General features: G+C 46.4%; 1 protein-coding gene across 1 annotated transcript in view; it reads left to right on the top strand.

The window, feature by feature from the left end:
* pde6a (phosphodiesterase 6A, cGMP-specific, rod, alpha) overlaps positions 1 to 9,038 on the top strand; it is a 60,488-nt gene extending 51,450 nt beyond the window's left edge. Inside the window, exons 20-24 of the mRNA XM_072440023.1 lie at positions 327 to 390; positions 6,039 to 6,113; positions 6,534 to 6,617; positions 7,606 to 7,774; positions 8,931 to 9,038. Of these exons, the coding sequence (XP_072296124.1) occupies positions 327 to 390; positions 6,039 to 6,113; positions 6,534 to 6,617; positions 7,606 to 7,774; positions 8,931 to 8,968 (430 nt within the window). The 3' untranslated portion in view covers positions 8,969 to 9,038. The remainder of the gene's footprint in view (positions 1 to 326; positions 391 to 6,038; positions 6,114 to 6,533; positions 6,618 to 7,605; positions 7,775 to 8,930) is intronic.
* Positions 9,039 to 15,324: the final 6,286 nt, after the last annotated feature.

Genomic DNA, 15,324 nt, shown 5'->3' with positions numbered 1-15,324 from the left:
GCTTTGTTGGCGGTTGGTGGTTGGGCGGTCCATGCTGCGAGAGTTGTCTTGGCGCCCCCTTGTGGTCCAATTCTAGACCCTTCCGCGTACCAACGATATGTAGACGGGACTGGCTGGTCGGGCAAGCTCTCCGTGGCGACCGATGAGCTTCAAGAGTTTTTTTTTCTGGCGTCTTTCCCGATCGCCGCCAACGAGAGTCGTCCCAGATCGAGTACGCGTCGAACTCCGCGTGGATCCGATCTCTGCCCGGTTAACGGCGCGATCTCCGTGTGACTCTCTTTCCCGTCAAACGTCCTCAATTGACTCGACCACCGTTTTTCCCACAGGGCCATGATGATGACCGCGTGCGACTTGTCCGCCATCGCGAAACCGTGGGAGGTCCAGAGCAAGGTTCGTGTTCCGTCCTTCCTCCGTTCCCACACGTAGCGTTAGCCTCCGTTAGCTCTCTTTGCCCTCGCCGTATTCACGCTCGATTGCATCCGCATCCCACAACCCCCAGGCCAGCGTCAGTCAAAGGCCCACACGCCATCGAGTACCGTATTTTCTGGACTATAAGTCGCACCAGCCAAAAAATGCATAAGAGACAAGAAAAAAACATATATAAGTCACATTTTTGGGGAAATTTATTTAGTAAAATCCAAAACCAAGAACAGACATTTCCTCTTGAAATGCAGTTTAAAATAATAACAGATGAGAGAACATGGTGAATAGGTGTACGTATGCTAATGCTAACACCTTCAGCTACATGACGTATGCTAACGCTAACACCTTCAGCTACATGACGTATGCTAATGCTAACACCTTCAGCTACATGACGTATGCTAACGCTAACACCTTCAGCTACATGACGTATGCTAACGCTAACACCTTCAGCTACATGACGTATACTAACGCTAACACCTTCAGCTGCATGACGTATGCTAACGCTAACACCTTCAGCTTCATGACGTATGCTAACGCTAACACCTTCAGCTACATGACGTATGCTAACGCTAACACCTTCAGCTACATGAGGCACAGACAGAACTGTGGTAAGTGTCTGGTATGTTAACGTAACATATGAACAGTTATTCAGATAACTATAGCATAAAGAACATGCTAACAAGTTTAGCAAAGCATCAGTTTTACCCCAAATCACTAAATCCACTGAATTCTTCTTCCTCTGTGTCACTTCTAAACAACTCCACAAACTCCAGAGGAAGAGGAAGTGCAGATTCTTCTTCTGCATCGCTTAGAGCCTAGAGCGCCCTCTTGTCATGTGAAAATAACGAATAATATCACATATAAGTCGCTCTGGAGTATAAGTCGCACCCTGGCTTAAACTATGAAAAAAGATGCGACTTATAGTCCGGAAAAAAACGGTAAGCAGTCTTTGAATGGCGTCTTGTCTGCTCCTGACGGTTTCCTGCTGCTGCATTTCCCGTCCCTCCCGTCGTTTCATCAGCATTTACACAGCTCACGTCTGTAATAGTCGAGCCAAACCTCAGACATATCCATTTCCAGCTCAAGTAATGCGTTCACTCGTGTGTAATTTATCGACGACAAATGCAAACCTTACGTTTTCACGCAGCACTGATGGTTCCTTAGCACATAGAGCTTTTATCGCTCGGGAAAAGGACATTTCCAGCGGTTTCAGAACGTGTCGTGAATAAGCGGCACAGAGGACGGATGGCGCATATACAAACCCGCGGAGAGGTCTTTAAGTCGTTTCATCAGTTGCTTAAATCTCACCTCTGTTTGACCGCGGTGAGTCAGACTCCTCCCACGCAGCCCCGAAGGATGGTGACTCACCGCGACTTATAGAAGTGTAAGTTCTTTCCGGTCGGGTTTTGTAAAACTCTTCGAACTGTTGGAGGAAAAAGGCATTCGTCTCATACATTCGTGGCAATTTCGTTTATGTAAGCAGTTTCTATGACGCATTGGCAAACACGACTCTACCAAGTATGTATATATATATCAAGTATTTAATGGCTCTTGTAATATGTACGTTTCAAACTGGCGATGTCACTTCCATTCAGGTTGTGTAATACCTGTGTGTGTGAGGCCAACGTTATGACCTCAAACTTTAAGAGTGATAAAGGAAAGTTAATGTGACAGATAATCCGTCAGTCGTGATTTATTCGTAGGGCACGTTCAGAACCTCCAGGAGGCGCTTCACGTACGGCAAGAAAAGCGGTAGAAAAACGTTTGAAAATTACAGGAAGTGATACATTTGTATCTATTTCTGAACTGGTCGCTGACGATGGCATTAAAGGTGATTCTGATGAAGTTCCGTGGTTCTGCTTTAACTGCCAGAGCGTTTAGGTGCAACGCGGAACATGTATAAAGATAATAATGGTAAAAAAAGTATTGACTGCGCTAAAGTGAGATAACATAATAAACTTCTTCCATTTCTTCTTCTTTGTCTTCTAGTCTTCCTCATTCTTCTTTTCTTGTTTTGGTCTTCCTCTTCCTCTATCGACACGTCAAAATTCAATGTTGCCAAATTTTTACATATTTATATAAAAAAAGAGCCAGGGTTTCTCAGGAGAGTCGTCTTCGGGGCTGCGTTTCCGCCCGGAGACCACAGGGGGCGACAACGGACGCTTCAAACTCACTAAGACGCTTCATCAGACAGATCAGAAGAATCAGAAAAAGATTGTAGAATCAGAAGAATCAGAATGGGGCAAGAATCAGAAGAAGATTGTAGAAGAAGCTTGTATATGTACCTAATTGTATTTTCACCAGCGAGCTGCAGGGGGCGCTCTATCGCTTACCTCCCATACCACCGTTTGGCTCTGCTACACCAATGTTCTGATCTTGATGTATAAAAAGTTCCTTAGTTCTTCTTTTTTCTGTCGTCGAGGCAACACAGCGAAGTCGCACATCAAGTCAACTCGCCCTCACCAACGATTCAAAACGGGGTTTTTTTTGCGACGTAAAAGAACATGATTGTGGCGTGCCAGGCCGTTCCAGTCGCCCCCGCCACTTTCTCGCCTCATGCTAATGCGAGTCGGGAAAAGATCCGCCGAAACGCAGATATAATTAAGCTCGGCATAAAACGTCTCTGAGCCTGAATGGCCTTTTGTCGCCGCTCCGCTCTTGTCATTCCAACTTGATCAAAGGTGTCGGAAGCCTCCATCACTCCCCCTGAAATAACGGCAGATCCGCGTCCCCGATAGACGGTCGTTATGACACTTTTGACGGTCGATACTTGGCGCTTCGCTCGCCTCCCACGCGAGAACGATATGGCGCCGCACGCTTTCTGTACGCCCCGCGGCAATTGTTCCTCCGTGACTAAGACTTTCTAAAATAAGATGCCTCGATACAAACTCGCACGCCGTTCGTATCATCTGCAGAGGTCTAAATCAGGCCAGAATCCGTGGATAAAGTGATGAATCTGCGTCTGAACCAGATCTAAATTTTGCTAACCCTAAACTACGCTAACCTTGAAACTACTCTAACCCTAAACTACACTAACCCTAAACTACGCTAACCCTAAACTATGCAAACCCTAAACTACTCTAACCCTAAACTACTCTAACCCTAAACTACTCTAACCCTAAACTACTCTAACCCTAAACTACTCTAACCCTAAACTATGCAAACCCTAAACGACGCTAACCCTAAACTTCTCTAACCCTAAACTACTCTAACCCTAAACTACACTAACCCTAAACTACGCTAACCCTAAACTATGCAAACCCTAAACTACTCTAACCCTAAACTACACTAACCCTAAACTACGCTAACCCTAAACTATGCAAACCCTAAACTACTCTAACCCTAAACTACTCTAACCCTAAACTACTCTAACCCTAAACTACTCTAACCCTAAACTACTCTAACCCTAAACTATGCAAACCCTAAACGACGCTAACCCTAAACTTCTCTAACCCTAAACTACGCCAACCCTAAATTACGCAAACCCTAAACCAAGCAAACCCTAAACTACGCTAACCCTAAACTACGCTAACCCTAAACGACGCTAACCCTAAACTACGCTAACCCTAAACGACGCTAACCCTGAACTACGCGCACCCCATAAACTACGCTAACCTTAAACTACTCTAACCCTAAACTACTCTAACCCTAAACTACTCTAACCCTAAACTACTCTAACCCTAAACTTCTCTAACCCTAAACTACGCTAACCCTAAACTAAGCAAACCCTAAACTACGCTAACCCTAAACTACTCTAACCCTAAACTTCTCTAACCCTAAACTACGCTAACCCTAAACTAAGCAAACCCTAAACTACGCTAACCCTAAACTACTCTAACCCTAAACTACTCTAACCCTAAACTTCTCTAACCCTAAACTACGCTAACCCTAAACTAAGCAAACCCTAAACTACTCTAACCCTAAACTACTCTAACCCTAAACTTCTCTAACCCTAAACTACGCTAACCCTAAACTACGCGCACCCCATAAACTACGCTAACCCTAAACTTCTCTAACCCTAAACTAAGCAAACCCTAAACTACTCTAACCCTAAACTTCTCTAACCCTAAACTACTCTAACCCTAAACTACTCTAACCCTAAACTTCTCTAACCCTAAACTACTCTAACCCTAAACTTCTCTAACCCTAAACTACGCTAACCCTAAACTAAGCAAACCCTAAACTACTCTAACCCTAAACTTCTCTAACCCTAAACTACGCTAACCCTTAACTTCTCTAACCCTAAACTAAGCAAACCCTAAACTACTCTAACCCTAAACTTCTCTAACCCTAAACTACTCTAACCCTAAACTACTTTAACCCTAAACTACTCTAACCCTAAACTACGCTAACCCTAAACTACGCTAACCCTAAACTACGCTAACGCTAAACTTGGTTTAAACCAGAGCGAACAGGACGGACGTCGCGGTCTTTTGTGCTGATAAAAGCACATCTAAACCAGGAATAAAGTTAAAAGATAAAGTGTATACGACAAGTTTGACGACACATTTGACTAAAACACATCACCATATTTTCCGGACTAAAAGTCGCACCAGTCAAAAAATGCATAATAGAGAAGTAAAAGAAACATATATAAGTCGCACTGGAGTATGAAATGCAGTTGCGTGTGAAAAAGTGTGAAAATAACAAATAATATCACATATAAGTCACTCCGGAGTAAAAGTATATAAGTATAAATATAAGTATAAGTCGCATCCTGGCCAAAACTATGAATAAAGGTGCGACTTATAGTCCAGGAAATACGGTATATTTCAGATTTGACTAAACAGCCAAATACTGCTTTTAGAACACTTCATTCGCTTAAAAGTTTATACTCGTTCACTTCAGTTGGATTTTGAGTACGCGCTTAAAAGTTAAAGTACATTTTGGAAGGCGTAAACGTGTGACATGTGACCCGCAGAGTGACGAAAAAAGCTAAAATATCTGACTTTCGTGTTGTACTTTGGCCTTTTGCTTCGTTAGCGTCAAAGTTAGCTGCTAACGGCTAATAACAAAGAAACCGCACAGAGCTTTAAAGTGACGTATGACGATTTTACGATGTTCTAATTTAGACTTTATTTGGTGTATTTGTACCTGTCGTACATATAAATGATAGTTTTACACCGACCGAGCAGGTATTTGTGGAGAAAATGTTGAAAAATCTGTAGAAAATGACAGGAAGTGACATCACACCAGGGACAGGAAGTGACATCACACCAGGGACACTCATTCCAGTCAAAGTTTATGCAGAATTTATACAAAAGAAACTACTTTTTTGACTCTAAACATGAATTCAACCAAATAAAGTCGCTCTCATATATTTGTATTTGAAAAATTAAAAAATATGACATTAGATGAGTTTTGGCCCAGTGTTTGCTGGGTAATTTCCTACTGTGATGTCATCAATTACAAACAGGAAGTGAAATTATAAACCTAAAAAATGTGCTTTTCTATAACATTTTTATTATATATTTTTTTAGCAAAATTCTAAATATATTCATCTTAACTTTAAGAGGTCTTGTTATACTGTCATTTTTGATAATTCTTCCATTTTGTGTATTATTTCTTCTTTCAAAAAGTCATTGTTTCTTTGTTTGTTTTCTCATTTCCTGCAGGTGGCGCTGTCCGTGGCCGCCGAGTTCTGGGAGCAAGGAGATCTGGAGAGGACGGTTCTGGAGCAGCAGCCGATCGTAAGCTCTACTTTTGATACTTCTGTCACTTTATATTCTGTGTTTGTGAAAGTGAACGTGAGCTGGGAACGAGGGCTGAGAGGGAGGACAGACATCGAGCGGAATTATGTCGGATCCGACTTTTGGGAAGAGAAACAGGAAGTCCACGGTGAAGTTCAGGCTACGCTTGTTTCATTCATATATAATGTTAAAAATAAAGGAAAATAATAATATAATCCTAATAATTAAAAATAAATAAAATAAATAAAATAAATAAAATAAATAAAATAAATAAAATAAATAAAATAAATAAAATAAATAAAATAATATGAATAAAATGAATAAAATGAATAAAATGAATAAATAAAATAAATAACAAAACTTGTCGGCTCACGTTCACTCTGATGTTCACTCTGACACTCTGCTTAATGTCTCTTCCAGCCCATGATGGACAGAAATAAGTCCGAGGATTTGCCCAAACTCCAGTGCGGTTTCATCGACTTTGTCTGCGCGTTTGTTTACAAGGTGAGAAGCCCAAACTCAACGTTAAGTTACAACATGAGAGATGATGTGTCCTTTGTGACCTCATGATGTCTCCTGATGTGTCCTTTGTGGCCTCATGATGTCTCCTGATGTGTCCTTTGTGGCCTCATGATGTGTCCTTTGTGGCCTCATGATGTGTCCTTTGTGGCCTCATGATGTCTCCTGATGTGTCCTTTGTGGCCTCATGATGTCTCCTGATGTGTCCTTTGTGGCCTCATGATGTCTCCTGATGTGTCCTTTGTGGCCTCATGATGTCTCCTGATGTGTCCTTTGTTTCCTCATGATGTCTCCTGATGTGTCCTTTGTGGCCTCATGATGTCTCCTGATGTGTCCTTTGTTTCCTCATGATGTCTCCTGATGTGTCCTTTGTGGCCTCCTGATGTATCCTTTGTGGCCTCCTGATGTGTCCTTTGTGGCCTCCTGATGTGTCCTTTGTGGCCTCCTCTTTACGGCCCACATGTGTCCTTTGTGGCCTCCCGATGTGTCCTTTGTGGCCTCCTGATGTGTCCTTTGTGGCCTCCTCTTTACGGCCCACATATGTCCTTTGTGGCCTCCTGATGTATCCTTTGTGGCCTCCTGATGTGTCCTTTGTGGCCTCCTCTTTACGGCCCACATGTGTCCTTTGTGGCCTCCCGATGTGTCCTTTGTGGCCTCCTGATGTGTCCTTTGTGGCCTCCTGATGTGTACTTTGTGGCCTCCTCTTTACGGCCCACATATGTCCTTTGTGGCCTCCTGATGTGTCCTTTGTGGCCTCCTGATATGTCCTTTGTGGCTTCCTGATGTGTCCTTTGTGGGCTCCTGATGTGTCCTTTGTGGCCTCCTGATGTGTCCTTTGTGGCCTCCTCTTTACGGCCCACATGTGTCCTTTGTGGCCTCCTGATGTGTCCTTTGTGGCCTCCTGATGTGTCCTTTGTGGCCTCCTGATGTGTCCTTTGTGGCCTCCTGATGTGTCCTTTGTGGCCTCCTGCAGGAGTTCAGTCGCTTCCACGTGGAGATCACGCCGATGCTCGACCGGCTCCTCAACAACAGGAAAGAGTGGAACGCCCTGAAGGAGGTGCACGAGGCCAAGATGGCCGCCATCGAGGAGGGCAAGAAGGCCAAAGAGGAGGCGGCCCAGAAGGCGGCGGCGGCAAAACAAGGTCAGAAAGAAGTCAGAAGTCAAATCAAGAGTTTCTGACATCTGAGATCAGAGCATGACACTGTTTTTTATCAAGTCTTTAATCAAAAATCTGATCTTTTTTGTGTGAAATTAGGTTCAAAAACACAAAAAATCACTTAAATTGAAAACTATTAAACCTGATTTATCATGTTTGGCCACTTGAATACAACAATACTTGTATATCTAATGTTTAAATCTATGTTTCTGAACAATTCAATTATTTCTCTCCTTCCTCTTCCTCCCTCTTCCTCCCTGTTCCTTCGTCTCCTCCCTCTTCCTCCCTCCTTCCTCCCTCTCCTCCTCCTGCTCCTCTCTCTTCCTCCCATCTTTCCTTCCTCTCTTCTTCTCTCTTCCTCCCTCCTGCTCCTCCCTCTTCCTCCCTCTCTACCTCCCTCTCTTCCTTCCTCTCCCCCTCTCCCTTTCCTCCTCCCTCTCTTCCTTCCTCTCCTCCCTCTCTTCCTTCCTCTCTTCCTTCCTCTCCTCCTCCCTCTCTTCCTCCCTCTCTTCCTTCCTCTCCTCCTCCCTCTCTTCCTTCTTCTCTTCCTTACTCTCTTCCTTCCTCTCCTCCTCCCTCTCTTCCTTCCTCTCCTCCTTCCTCTCTTCCTTCCTCTCCTTTCTCTCCTCTTCCCTCTCGTCCTTCCTCTCCTCCCTCTCTTCCTTCCTCTCTTCCTTCCTCTCCTCTTCCCTCTCTTCCTTCCTCTCCTCCCTCTCTTCCTTCCTCTCTTCCTTCCTCTCCTCTTCCCTCTATTCCTTCCTCTCTTCCTCCCTCTCTTCCTTCCTCTCCTCTTCCCTTTCTTCCTTCCTGTCCTCCCTCTCTTCCTCCCTCTCTTCCTTCCTCTCTTCCTTCCTCTTCCCTCTCTTCCTTCCTCTCTTCCTTCCTCTCCTCCCTCTCTTCCTTCCTCCCTTCCTCTCCTCCTTCCTCTCTTCCTTCCTGTCCTCCCTCTCTTCCTTCCTCTCCTCTTCCCTCTCTTCCTTCCTCTCTTCCTTCCTCTCCTTCCTCTCCTCCTCCCTCTCCTCCTCCCTCTCTTCCTTCCTCTCTTCCTTCCTCTCCTCTTCCCTCTCTTCCTCCCTCTCCTTCCTCTCCTCCTCCCTCTCCTCCTCCCTCTCTTCCTTCCTCTCCTCCTTCCTTCCTTCAGCGGAGGCGTCTCAGTCCAAGACCTGTGTCCTGAGCTGAAGAATCGTCGTCTCCTTTGGCTTTTCCCTCCTCGTTTCTTTAGACGCTACAACGCACTGTAAAACTTTAAATTATACCTTCTGTTTTCATCACTTAAGACGCAGATATTGACGTTCTAACAATAGTATTTAAATGAACCTCTTTTGAGAGTTAAAGTCCATGAAATGCACAAACTGTAAAGGCTAACACGACAGCTTCTGTTATTCACCATGTGCACAATAAATGATTAGACTTGTAATGTGTCCTGAAAAGCTCTTTTATTCACTTTCCACTCTAAAGTCACTTCCTCCGAGTCTAAACGAGGAGCGTCTTCATTCCCGACGTATCGATGGCTCATGACGTTTGATATTCTCCGCCCGAAGACTCAGCGTTGCCAGGTTTGGTCCAAATTTAGATCCTCTCGCTTCATAAAACTCTCTGAGGCCGACTACAAATGAACTTCAGAACATCCTTTGCCAAAAACACTCTTTATTGATCTCACAAAATATTATTAGGCCCAACAATAAGTTCTGCCAACTCCAATTACTCCAATAAACGACCCATAAACATTGACAAACGCCACGCATTTAATGCAACTCAGAATCTCTAATTATAGATTTACAGCTTCTCTTTGTTCATATTTTCCCCCAAAGTCTTTAAACAGAGCAGCGTGAAATGAGGAGAGAGTGAGCAGAGACATCCGGCAAACGGTCGAGGACGAGAAGCAAGAAGACATGAAAACAAACACAGTGAAAAGGAAAAAACACAAGACCAGAGAGGCTCCAGAGAGGCTCCAGAGAGGGCCCAGAGAGGCTCCAGAGAGGGCCCAGAGAGGCTCCAGAGAGGCTCCAGAGAGGGCCCAGAGAGGCTCCAGAGAGGCTCCAGAGAGGGCCCAGAGAGGGCCCAGAGAGGCTCCAAAGAGGCTCCAGAGAGGGCCCAGAGAGGCTCCAGAGAGGGCCCAGAGAGGCTCCAGAGAGGCTCCAGAGAGGGCCCAGAGAGGCTCCAGAGAGGCTCCAGAGAGGGCCCAGAGAGGGCCCAGAGAGGCTCCAAAGAGGCTCCAAAGAGGGCCCAGAGAGGCTCTAGAGAGGGCCCAGAGAGAATCCAGAGAGGCTCCAGAGAGGCTCCAGAGAGGCTCCAGAGAGGGCCCAGAGAGGCTCCAGAGAGGCTCCAGAAAGGGCCCAGAGAGGCTCCAGAGAGGCTCCTGAGAGGGCCCAGAGAGGCTCCAGAGAGGCTCCAGAGAGGGCCCAGAGAGGCTCCAGAGAGGCTCCAAAGAGGCTCCAAAGAGGCTCCAGAGAGGCTCCAAAGAGGGGGCTCCAGAGAGGGCCCAGAGAGGCTCCAGAGAGGCTCCTGAGAGGGCCCAGAGAGGCTCCAGAGAGGCTCCAAAGAGGGCCCAGAGAGGCTCCAGAGAGGCTCCAGAGAGGCTCCAGAAAGGGCCCAGAGAGGCTCCAGAGAGGCTCCTGAGAGGGCCCAGAGAGGCTCCAGAGAGGCTCCAAAGAGGGCCCAGAGAGGCTCCAGAGAGGCTCCAGAGAGGGCCCAGAGAGGGCCCAGAGAGGCTCCAGAGAGGCTCCAGAGAGGGCCCAGAGAGGCTCCAGAGAGGCTCCAGAGAGGGCCCAGAGAGGCTCCAGAGAGGCTCCAGAGAGGCTCCAAAGAGGGGGCTCCAGAGAGGCCCCAGGGAGGCTCTGGAGAGGCTCCGGAGAGGCGGAGAGAGGAAACCGTTCCGCTTCATTCGACGGCGGCAGATACAAATTAACGGATCTTGTCTTAAATTGTTGAGAACCGGCTTCAGAAGCTCGAGGAAACAGCTGCTCATTCTCACTGATGTTCCAGGTCACCACCAACGGACGATAAAGAGTGTTTCTAATGGGAAATAGCGTTAGCAGTCGATTAGCGCGAGCTCTGCGCTGCTCCGGGTGAACAAACAGCTCCACACAGTGTTAATGAATACAAACTCAGTCATTCATTTAGAAGCTTCGTGATAATAAATGACATGAATATTCCACCAGGCTCCACGTGTTTGATTAAGGAATCCAGAATGTATTCTGTTATTCATGTATGTTAGCGATAAGCGGTGGCTAGCACGCTAACTGTAGCGTGTGCTAAATGAACCCACACATTATTAATATACAGTACAAGATAAGATATTCCTTTATTGTACCACATGGGGAAATTTCATTGGTGCAACGCAGGAAGATCCAGAAGAAAAGAACAGATCACTTATAGGAAGTCTGAAAAACACTTTCAGGAGAAGATATATGTACATATATATATATATATATATATATATATATATATATATATATATATATATATGTATATATATATATATTTACACATATATGATAATTTTACACAATCGATCAGGTATTTGTGGAGAAAACTAAATCCGTAGAAAATGACAGGAAGTGACATCACACCAGGGACAGGAAGTGACATCACACCAGGGACACTCATTCCAGTCAAAGTTTATGCAGAATTTAGACAAAGAAACAACTTTTTTGACTCGAAACATGAATTCAACAAAATAAAGTCGCATATATTTTTATTTGTCAAAAAAAAGAAAAACTTTTTTTTTGTTCAGTGTTTCCTGGATAATTTACTAGTGTGATGTCATCAATTACAACCAGGAAGTGAAATTATAAACCTAAAATAAGTGCTCTTCTGTGATGGCATTTTTAAAATTCTTAGCTTAATTAAAAGTATAATTGTCCTAACTGCATTTTAGTTCAATGAGTTGTCTGACCTGTAGGGGGCGCTTTAATCTAATAGTACATGTTCTATTATTCAAACGATTTCCCGTGTTAGATGTCACGCAGAGCCGTTCAACTGCTGCACGAGGCTAAAAATAACTGCTGCATCCTCCTCTCTCTCTCTCTCTCTCTCCCTCTCTCCTAAGAGCTCGAAACGCAGCCATCTCTCGCCGGCCAGCTCCTCTCCTCTCCCTCTCTCCTCTCTCTCTCTCTCTCTCTCTCGCCTCTCTCTCCTCCCTCTCTCCCTCTCCTCTCCCTCTCTCTCTCTCTCTCTCTCTCCCTCTCTCTCCCTCTCTCTCTCTCCTCCCTCTCTCCCCTCTCTCTCTCTCTCTTCTCTCTCTCCTCTCTCTCTTCTCTCTCTCTCCTCCTCTCTCTCTCTCTCTCTCCCTCTCCCTCTCTCTCTCTCCCTCTCTCTCTCTCTCCTCTCTCTCTCTCTCCCTCTCTCCCTCTCCTTCTCCCTCTCTCTCCCTCTCTCTCCCTCTCTCTCCTCTTCTCTCCCTCTCTCCTCTCTCTCTCTCTCTCCCTCTCTCTCCCTCTCCTCTCTCCTCTCTCCTCTCCTCTCCCTCTCTCTCTCTCTCTCTCTCTCTCTCTCTCTCTCTCTCTCCCTCTCTCTCTCTCCCCTCTCTCCCTCTCTCCCTCTCTCCTCTCTCTCTCTCTCTCCCTCTCTCTCTCTCTCTCTCTCTCCTCTCTCTCTCTCTCTCTCCCTCTCTCTCTCCCTCTCTCCCCTCTCTTCCCTCTCTCTCCCCTCTCTCTCTCTCTCTCTCTCATTGGAGGAATGCAGCCGAGCGGAGCCTCCTCCCCCCCCTCCCCCCCTCGCCGCAGCGGTGACGTAACGCTGCGATAGTACACATACATAACCGCGTGTCGTCACCTCCTCCCGTGACGCAAACGCTGCCGTGACGTCGGAGCCGGGGCGGATTGCCGTATACGGTCGTGGCCACGGCGAGGACGCGCGGTGACTTAAGAGGGGGAGGAGCGGTGACCGTCCCGTGACTGCGGACGGGGGGGGAGGGAGGGAGAGGAGAGGAGAGGAGGAGAGAAAAGGGGAAAGGGAGAGATGGAAGAGGGAGGGAGAGAAAAGGGAGAGGAACTAGAAAGGACGGCAATAAAGAGAAGCGAGTGGAGGAGAGAAGGAGAAAGAGATGGAACAGAAGAGGAGGGAGAGAGTGATGCCAGGGATTCTTTTTCCGATCCGATACGGAGTAAATACTAATAGTATCGCAACAGTAATCTGCGTTATCGATACTAAAATGCTCTGAAACTGTCATTACCTCCAGTTAAACTGATCTCACGACATTATATGTGTCATAATTACATTTGTCACGACATTATATGTGTCATAATTACATTTGTCACGATATTATATGTGTCATAATTACATGTGTAAAAGTGTAAATTAGGATCGCAACTTTTATTTTGGCGTTCGATGAATCTTGGGGTTATTCTTTCGATTAATCGGTAAGTTGATGCAATCACAAACGTCCCGTGAGTTTATATGATTTATTCATTTTAACATAAAAACATTTTTAAAATTGAAAAATCTTTCAAACCATAATTCATTGACTAAATTTGCTGAGATTTATATCAAGAAGAGGATGAAGATGGAAGAGGATGGAAGAGGATGGAGGAGGATGGAGGAGGATGGAGGAGGATGGAGGAGGATGGAAGAGGATGGAAGAGGATGGAAGAGAATGGAAGAGGATGGAGGAGGATGGAAGAGGATGGAAGAGAATGGAGGAGGATGGAAGAGGATGGAAGAGGATGGAAGAGGATGGAAGAGGATGGAAGAGAATGGAAGAGGATGGAGGAGGATGGAGGAGGATGGAGGAGGATGGAAGAGGATGGAAGAGAATGGAAGAGGATGGAGGAGGATGGAGGAGGATGGAAGAGGATGGAAGAGGATGGAAGAGGATGGAGGAGGATGGAGGAGGATGGAAGAGGATGGAAGAGGATGGAAGAGAATGGAAGAGGATGGAGGAGGATGGAGGAGGATGGAAGAGGATGGAAGAGGATGGAAGAGGATGGAGGAGGATGGAAGAGGATGGAAGAGGATGGAAGAGGATGGAAGAGGATGGAGGAGGATGGAAGAGGATGGAAGAGGATGGAAGAGAATGGAAGAGGATGGAGGCGGATGGAGGAGGATGGAAGAGGATGGAAGAGGATGGAAGAGAATGGAAGAGGATGGAGGAGGATGGAGGAGGATGGAAGAGGATGGAAGAGGATGGAGGAGGATGGAAGAGGATGGAAGAGGATGGAGGAGGATGGAAGAGGATGGAAGAGGATGGAGGAGGATGGAGGAGGATGGAAGAGGATGGAAGAGAATGGAAGAGGATGGAGGAGGATGGAGGAGGATGGAAGAGGATGGAGGAGGATGGAAGAGGGCGGAGGAGAATGGAAGAGGATGGAAGAGGATGGAGGAGAATGGAAGAGGATGGAGGAGGTCAGAAGAGGACGGGATGCAGTAAAGCGAGCATGTGTGTGAGACTTGGGGGGCGCTCGTGACTGCGGCGGTCTTCAGGGACACGGCGCTGAGCGGGGAAGAGAGCGAGGCGAGCGAGGCGGGGGAGGTGAGGGCGAGCGAGGCGGGGGAGGTGAGGACGAGCGAGGCGGGGGAGGCGAGGGCGAGCGAGGGGGGGGAGGCGAGGGCGAGCGAGGCGGGGGAGGCGAGGGCGAGCGAGGGGGGGGAGGCGAGGGCGAGCGAGGCGGGGGAGGCGAGGGCGAGCGAGGGAGGCGGGGCTATTAATAGACGCTTGCGGATCAGCAGAAGTTTCCGATCCAAGCGAGTCGCCTGCCGCCTGCAAATCCGCGCTACGCACTGGCATTAGCGCGCGGCCGCTCCGTACGCTACACGACAATTAGCACGCAGTGATATTTATGTGACGGGTCATTACGCCGGCAATTAGAACGGCTAAAAATAGATGGTTTTGTCATCTCTACAAAGTGTATTTATAATAAAGTGTGCACAGTGACGTTTATGCATTTGGTTTAGTGCTTTTGTACGTTTTGTGAGAAAAAACATCACGATTTACGAGACTGTGACAAAACGAAACAGAGAGATCGTTCCTTTTCTTTCGATCTCGTGGTTTTATGGGACGAAATTTTACAAAATAATGTTAAATGTGACAAAAACGGGCAGATAAAAAAGTTGTTTACTTTTAGATCAACTTTTTGGACTTCAAATTGAACAAAAAATACTTAATTTTGCTTTAAAATCGTCACAATCATTCTTTGTTTTGGTTCTCACGATTACATTGTGACCTGAATAACCTGCTCATCTTGACATCCCGAGCTAGCAATAGATCAAAACACGTTATTTCACACTTTTGCGCCGATAGCATCAGAAGTGAAACGTCCCGAAGCGATCAGATGCCCTTCCTCGTGCATCTTTCGCTTTTTTAAGGATTTATTTTGGCTCGTAAACTACATCAGACACAGAAGTGAAGTGTGAAACGGGGATGAGACGCTCTGGTGCTGTTCCAACGGGAGGGTTAGCATTAGCATTAGCATTAACCTCCAAACGTCACCAACTATGAAAGACCGGGTTTGTTTTGGACGACGACGCTCGCCCGCGCGTAACACTAACGCCTCCAGAGAAAACATGACCACGCGTCGCAGTGTTTCGGTTTAGTT

The sequence above is a fragment of the Eucyclogobius newberryi genome, unplaced genomic scaffold, assembly GCF_026437365.1.
Source record: "Eucyclogobius newberryi isolate DKJ021-1_F unplaced genomic scaffold, fEucNew1.0.hap1 SCAF_11, whole genome shotgun sequence".
Classification (NCBI taxonomy): domain Eukaryota; kingdom Metazoa; phylum Chordata; class Actinopteri; order Gobiiformes; family Gobiidae; genus Eucyclogobius; species Eucyclogobius newberryi.
The sequence above is the reverse complement of the archived record's forward strand: the minus strand, read 5'-3'. Positions and strand labels throughout refer to the sequence as shown.